Here is a 7,708-nt window from a genome sequence, read left to right as displayed (position 1 = left end):
GGGAAGTTGATTTGGGGAAAGTTTGGTTTGGGTGAAAATGGAACACGGTTACCAGTTTCAGTTTGCGGGGCACAGGGTTGATTTGCACATGCTCTGCAGAGCTGCAAGGAATGGGGGTAGGAAATTGCCCAGAACCTTGTGTAGACACAGCATCAAAACGGAGCACCCTCAGCCTTCGAGTTTGTTGGGGCTTTATCAAGTAAGAGATCTTTGTGATGCAATTATAGCTCTTGCATTTAATTTTAAAAAGATAATTACTGTTATTTAATAAAACTGTCTGTAGAAAAGTCAATCTTTCCCCTGGAAATTGATTTCAGTGGAGCTAAAATTTTTACTACAGATGTTTGGATGTTCTGATATGCAATCTAATATGGTCAAAATTTCATTTTTTTCCACAATAAGTGTAAATGTGACCAGAACAGATTTACTGAGAGAAATAATGGGTCTGCGGTATCCTCTGTATCTCTTTAAGAGTGATGACTGGATTTACCATTCTTCTATGTGACTGGGAGCTACAAAGAATAACTGAAATTAAGAGTAACTGAGACTAAAATGACAACAGAAAGGTGATCCTACTTTGCGTTGCTAATATTGTGAAGAAGAACAGAATGAAAGAAACTGGGCAAATGGGGATTGTGGCACAGTTATTTGCTTTATTCTGTTTGCCTTGTATTCCATCTTCACAGTGTATCTGCTCCTCTCATAGCTGAAGACTATAGAGTAATTGTTTTGCTATGCACAATCATCTATGATTCTTGTCTTCAATAGCTACATCCAAAGCATGTCACTGAGCTGCAGACAGAGGGGAAATACTTCTGGTATGTGGCTAACTCAGCCATCTGTCAGTCAGTTTATATTCTCACTCTTTGGCCTTTCCTGCTTTGCCCTACTTGAGCAGTGGTTTGTGTGGGAGAAGTTGGGCTTCTCTTTATGCTTCCTGCTGGTCCGTGTTTCTGTTATTCCATGGTGACACAAGGAGCAAATTGGACTAGGGTGTTGCAAATTTTGCTGCTGTACTGGGGAACAGCTGTGGAGGAAAACTACAGATCCAGTGACAGGATCTGAGTTATGCAGAAGTATGACAACAGACAAGTCAGAGGCGATGACATGGGCAGTTGTTAGCTTACACTTTGCACCGAAAGCCATGTAGAGTCCAAATTAAATCCCTGTTACTCTGCCTTTGTATCAAGTCAGTGGAATCAATGAATACATGCATTGCTCACACAGCTATTGGCACTGTGAATGGAGAGGGCAGGAGAGTCAGGGCCTGAATGCCAGCCCAGCACAAGAGAAAGAGCTGACCCTGGATCTGAGCAAAAGGTTCAGGAGATGGATGTGCTGTTCAGCAGAGGATTCAGTATGAGCTGGGTGAAGAGTATTGATGGCTAGATACGGGCAGCATATTGCCCTAGGGGACACTTTTTTTCTTGTCTGTTGAAAATAGCATCAGTGCTGACTGCAGCTGAAGCCTCACTTCTTGTAAATGACTTCAATCATAACAGAATTAGTGTGACCACAGCCTCAGAGCGGGACGGCCCTGCTTCGCGTTCAACAAGCTCCTCCTCCTGAGCATTCAGTAGCTCTCCACAGCTTAAATAAGCAGCTTTCTGAACATCTACAGGTCTATTAATTGGCTCTGCTCGTTAGCAAGTGCTTTACAGCTGCTGCATTGTATGTAATTTAACCTACTCTGACAGTAAAGGTGTTTCAGTCTGAAAGGCGAGGAGGCCTCAAGCCCTTCGGCCTGTGGAGTCCCAGGAGCAGGGTTGGGTCCAGCAGGGCCCTGCTCAGAGCCCACCCTGCTGCTCTGGGGGACACAGGGTCCTGTGGATGACACAGCCATGCTGCAAATGGTATTATTTTAAAGCTGTCCCGTCCCCACTGTAAATATTGCAGCCTTTTCAAAAATGGGGCTTTGCTGTGCTCCTCAGTATGGCTCAAATTCTCCCATAGTCCTTTAACAGATTGGCTGTTTACTTCACTTTTCGGCCGCAGTCAAAAGGTCAGAGGAAAGAGCTGGGTGAGAGGGGAAGGGACTGGAATCACCACTCTTCATGTACTGTTTAGCAGGAGGGATTAAAATCTCTTGTGTGTTTCTATTGCTTTAGGGGCAGAGTACTGCGAATTCCCTATTTGACCTTGCTGGTGCTTTAATAAAGCTGAGGATGAGAGATTTGACAGCTGAAATTACTACAAAAATCTTCAGGAGATTCCTGCTGTGCTCTTCAGATGTGACACCACCCTTAAATCAGTGTACACAGGTGAACTGACATTTTAGAGAGCCCTTCATTTGCTCTTACAGAGGGAAATTCAGAGTGACATTGTGAACACACATACTGTGGTTAGGATTTCCTTGTTGCTTTGGAGCAACCTACATATACTTACTAGAAGGAGGATCTGCCTGGCCACTGTATTGTATGCTGGGGAGAGAGAGAAAGAGAAGGAAAGGAAGGGGAAGAAAAATAAGGCAGGTAAAGATAATGTAATTTAAAAATGCAAGTCAGCTTTGTCTCCTCTTTACTTAAGAGACATTTTATAGAATTCTGACCTTCTTGTCCTTATTAATAGTTTTGGTTATATTTTTTTCTGAGCTATTCCGTATTTGCATTTCATATTAAAGACAAAATGAAGATACTTAGGCATCTCATGTGGGAGGATATGGCTTATTTCTGCTAAACTTATTCTAAAGCAATAGAAGAGAGAGAGAAAGGAAATAGGTTTGTTTCTGCCAGGAAGAAAATGAAATGGGCTCAACCCTTACGTTTTTCATTCCAGGCCTCTCAGTGGAAGCCCCTTCCTGTATATCTAGATCTAGTTTTGCTTGGTTTTACCAGAGGTAGCAGAGAACCTCCTAAATTATTACATTGTGCTTGTTCTACCACTAATGCTGTCATGTGGACATTCTTCTGTGTAGCAGGGCAAGAGCCATTAATTTGGGGCCTGAAGGGTTAAAAGATATTAGTGGGGAGCTGGAAAAAAAAGAATATGGGAAAGGGATAAAAATCTCTGCTGACAGCAAACCAGTTTGGCAGCCTTCACCCTACAAAGACTTTTTTTTCCAATTTAAGAGTGCTATTCACATTCAGGCAGCAGCTTTGCTCCTGTCTTCTATCTGCTGCATAGAACAGCATTCACTACTTCCCAAATTTATATCCTTGCAGCTTCTGTGGGAAAATGCATCATTTGGCAACTAATTCCAGCTTTAGAATTAAGCAGAAATGCTGTCTGCTGTTTTAGGACTGATCCAAAGAGCATTTTTAGGGAAACAACACACCAGAAACTCACATGATACTGCCTGTGTGTTCTTTTTCCCTTTTTTCACAATGTCCAATCCACTGAGTGATCCTTAGTCATGTCTGAGGAGGAAACCTACTTATTCCAAAGAAACATCAATGAAGTAAGAGCTGATTTGGTAAATATTAAACAAATGATTCAGTAAGGATCACTACAGAACATACACTCAGTGTTGCCTAAAAGTAGTGGCTTAATCTTTAAAAGGAATGTGAATTACAGCAGGGGGAGAGACCTTTTATCTCCCAGACTCTGAAGATTACTTCATTTACTGCTTGCAGTTCCTGTAAGCACTGTAGATCTGAGCTGATAGAGTACATTTCTGTGAAAGACTCTGTGCCTTCTTTGAAGTGATTTGGTTCAGCTGGTTTTCTAAGTCAGCTTTTCATGGATTTCAGGAAATGCTCGAGGGAGGGGAGAATCACTTTCTCATAATGCAGGTGACATTTTGCCAAATCAGGCATCTCAAGTCATTCACAGTTGCAGTTCTGGAGGCACTGTTTCTGCATTTCATGAGCAGATGGAAACAGAACAGTCTAATGTAGTTTAGCTTTCTCTGAATGCAGTTTAGCCACTAGAAATTACAGCTGCAAATGTAGAGGCTTATGCTCTCTGGATCCTGTCATGGAGCTAAGTCATAGACTCTTTTAACATGTCAAATTGTGCTCTGTAGATCAGGAGGAATTTAAGATGAGAAACATCTTTTTACGTCTAAGGATGTCTACACCTTTGTCCTTTTGTGTATGCCAATTTTCAAAGAGAACTAAGCTATCCTTTCCCCAATGCACCACAATGATACAGTGTTCACAGACTTTTAAAGTGTGTGAAGAGCATTTCTGGATAGTTTTATTTTTCCCCACTGAGGTTCATAGGGTTTGGTTATGTCAGACAGCAACCTCTTCTAGCTTAGGGCCTTGTACCTTTCAACAGAAGTAAGTCAAACCATAGTTGGTGCAGTTTGCTCAGCCAAAGGTTTGATTTACTCTATCAAAAACTATGCATCACTGCAGTCTCAATACATTGTCCCTGCTCTCATGGATTTAGGAGAGAGATGGATTCCTGGGCAGATTCACCCTGAGTATATTTTCTACTGCTTGTACCTTTCTGTTGTAGGCTTTTGCAGGCAGGAATCCCCTGCCTGCTGGACTAGCACGAAGACGAATTTGATAGGGCAAAGAAGCAGGACCACGTGGAGACCTGTCTGCAATTACACACTCAGTTACACAATTTGACTGTCAGCAGGATAGGTGCCAGAGCCTTTAAACTAAAACCAGAGATGCTATTTTTTTTAAAAACTGTGACAATAAAGTTTATTATGTTAATATCATTAAAAATATTATAAAATAATAAAATATTCTGCTTGGCAGAAAAATTATGCCAGGGTTTTAAAACCCCAGGTTTGTGCAAACAGTTTTTGTAAACATAAGAAGTCAAGTGTTCAGGTTCCATCACAAAATACAGTAAATTGCTACAAAAATAAGTTTGCTCACTGTCAAACATATTTAAAAACCCAGGAAGCTGGATTTCGTTACACATCTCTAATGGTTCCCTATACAGTTAATGCTGCACTTATATCTGAAATGGGAAGGATTTCAGATAGTCTTTTAAAACAGGATTGAGTGGAATCTGATTTAAGTTCTCTCTTCCAAAAGTCTTCACGATGCTTTTCCGGCAGAGCTCCTGCAGCGGCTGCACCCGGACTTTGCGCAGGGGGGTAACCAGTACCTTCCTCGGGGAGCTTACGTAATGTTCCAGCAGCTTAAAAAGACAGTCAAAAGTCTCTTTGCTGCCATCCAGGCTGAAACGCCCAGTCTGAAAGTTAATCCGGATACTGGTGGGCCCAGTTGCAGTCTTAACACTGATAGCAAAGAAGCAATTCTTTTGTGTGCTGTCCCTGATGAGGAAGGTACCCTCGGGCTCAGACTTCAGCTTCTCGTGGGCAGCACTGACAGTCAGAGGCCCCCAGTAGAAGCCACAGGCATCCAACAGGCTGCTGGCTCGAGTGATGCTACTGAAATCCGCTTGGGAGCGAAAGGTTCGGAAGTGTGTGTTGCCCTGTGCCTGCACAGTGCCGGGCCGGCCGGGGCCCTGGAAGCCTCGTGCCTGTGAGTGATCTCGTGCAGGAGGGTCAAGAAGCCGTCTTGGGTCTGCTCCAAGTGCATTATCTGCTGACACCTTGCTGTGCGCTACCATCCTACAGCCGAGAGCAGCGGATGCGGTCTTCCATAGCGTCAGCAGCTACGGCAGGGCGGCCTTCCAGCAGCTATTCTGAAATGCCAAGGAGAGACATCATGTGAGACAAATCCCCAGGAACAAACGGCTGCAATCGCTGAATGACCAACTCTTCCATTGATACACCTCCCACCCATTATGAAATAATAAAATATTCATTTTCCAATTTACACCAGGTAAACAACTGCTCGCTTTCTGACAAGATTAGCAGTCTATCAACTATGGCAAAGTCCAAAGCTCCAAAAATATTTAGCAGGGATCGTTAACGGCTACAGAAGATAATACAGTTTCCCTTCTGTGAGCCACTTTCAGGGCCAAGCAACTCAAACGACTGCTTTATGAGAAGTTCTCATGTACACTGTCTCCCATTCTCAAGTTTTTACAGAAGAAATCAACAAGGTTTTACAACTGAATTATCAATTTTTCTTTCCCCAACTATGACGTCAGAACTCAGCAGACAATGTTGTTATTTGTTGCATTGTGTTAAAAAAAGAAAGTGGGTGAAGGCTGTGTTTCCAGATAATTGGGGAAGAGAGTGAGGTGAGGTGCCATTGTACGACTGAAGTGTAACTTGTAGAGGCAGCCTGTAACACGGTCAATTTACACAGTAATCCCAAAACTTCTTTCCTCTCTCCTGTTAACCTGAGGCTCAGCCATAAAAGGCAATTTCCATTCCCCCAAGTTTCCCTCGGGACAGCAATGCTACAACCTACTAGCTTATACAAATCAACCTCTGTGAACCCTTAAAGCATTACTCCACAGTCTCTCTCTCTCTCTCTTTTTTGTATTACATGCACTTTAAGTGGTCCTATCTAAATTGCTTCCTATTGATATATCTTTCAGCATGAGGGACTAAATTCATCCCTCGTGTTACTTCAAAGGAATTAGCAGTGCTGCACCAGGAATGAGTTTGGCCTGAAATGTCTGCCTCTGACAGTGTGGTTCAATACATCTCCGCTGGCTGCCTTGACCTTACTGGCAAGCATAGATTTTAGGATTTATCCCTATAGTCAGATATAGATCTGCAGCAGCAGCTTGTTGAGAAACCTTGAAGGATTCTCAGAAATGAATCCCTCAGCCGTTTCACAGTTCAGGGTAACATGCTAATGAGGATTTCAAAGAAAGCATGCCGCCGGATTCCTGTCTGTGCTAATTTAACAATTTGATGTTTGGTTTCATTTAGGTCTTATTACCTCCTCAAGCAGCTGCGAGGGTTATAAAATCCTTAAGCTGGCAAGAAACAGGCTGAAAGTAGCATTGGGCTTGCTTTGCGCAGCAGAAGGAAACTGATGCCAGTTTTTCCAACTACTGGGCCAGGATTATCACCCAGTATTTAAAGTTAAAAATTCAGTTTCAGGACACCCTGGGGAGAAATAAGCACTAAGCCCGAGATCTAAAAATCAAAGGGCTCTCTAGCAGAAGCCGTAGGGAGCCAAGCGAGAGCTTGCAGTGCCTTTCCAAAGAGCACAGAACAAACAGGGGACATGCAAGTCTTCGGAGCCCGAAAACCAGCGCAGGAATCTGGGGCAAGGGTGCCAGACTGAGGCGGAGCGGAGCCTTCGGCGGGGTCCGGGGCCCGGCCCGGTTCGACCCGGCTGGTCCCGGCGGCGGCGGGGCCGTGCGGGCACTGCGGGCCCGGGGCTGCCCCGGCTCCCACCGCCGGTGTGGGGCCCTGCAAGCCCCGCTGCGTGTTCGGTTTAGTGCTTATCCCACTGTTTTACACCAGGCACGACAGGTCTGTCTGAGCACGGACACTGAGCCAAAAAGGAGGGGAAAAAAAATATTTAAAAAAAAAAGAATTTAAAGGGCGAAGACCCCCGAAGCCACCACGCTCTTGCACATCTGTCAGGGCTCCTCCTAAATCTGATCTCATCGGACTGCGGCGCCCGAGCCTTTCGGTGCACGTCGCGGTTCGCGAGGACCCCCCGGGAAAGAGACCCTCCCTTACCTCGGGGCGCCGCGAGTGGGGGCCGTCCCCGGAGGGCAGCACACGCTGCCAGTCCCAATCCTGCTGCTAGTCCTGGTCCTGGCCCCGGCGGCCGGCCGAGCATCCTCCGGCGGGGGCCCTGCCTGGCGCCGCGGCGAGCCGGGGCTGCCGCGGGGCGGGCGGGGGGCGGGCGAGCGGCACTTCCAGCGCTCTGGGGCTGCACCTCGTCCTGGCTTGTATTTAAGGCGGCGGTGCTCA

At 45.2% G+C, this 7,708-nt stretch overlaps 1 protein-coding gene across 1 annotated transcript; it reads right to left on the bottom strand.

Moving 5' to 3' along the window:
- Window positions 1-4,115: 4,115 nt before the first annotated feature.
- Window positions 4,116-7,625, bottom strand: SOCS1 (suppressor of cytokine signaling 1). The gene is made up of 2 exons (XM_039560695.1): window positions 7,472-7,625; window positions 4,116-5,559 (listed from the first exon to the last, which is right to left on the bottom strand). Exon 2 carries the CDS (start codon window positions 5,482-5,484, stop codon window positions 4,861-4,863), a length of 624 nt encoding a protein of 207 aa, XP_039416629.1. The 5' UTR covers window positions 5,485-5,559; window positions 7,472-7,625; the 3' UTR covers window positions 4,116-4,860.
- Between the last annotated feature and the right edge of the window lie 83 nt (window positions 7,626-7,708).

Source organism: Corvus cornix, chromosome 14 (assembly GCF_000738735.6).
Source record: "Corvus cornix cornix isolate S_Up_H32 chromosome 14, ASM73873v5, whole genome shotgun sequence".
In the NCBI taxonomy this organism is placed as follows: domain Eukaryota; kingdom Metazoa; phylum Chordata; class Aves; order Passeriformes; family Corvidae; genus Corvus; species Corvus cornix.
This window is presented reverse-complemented; position numbering and strand designations above follow the sequence as displayed.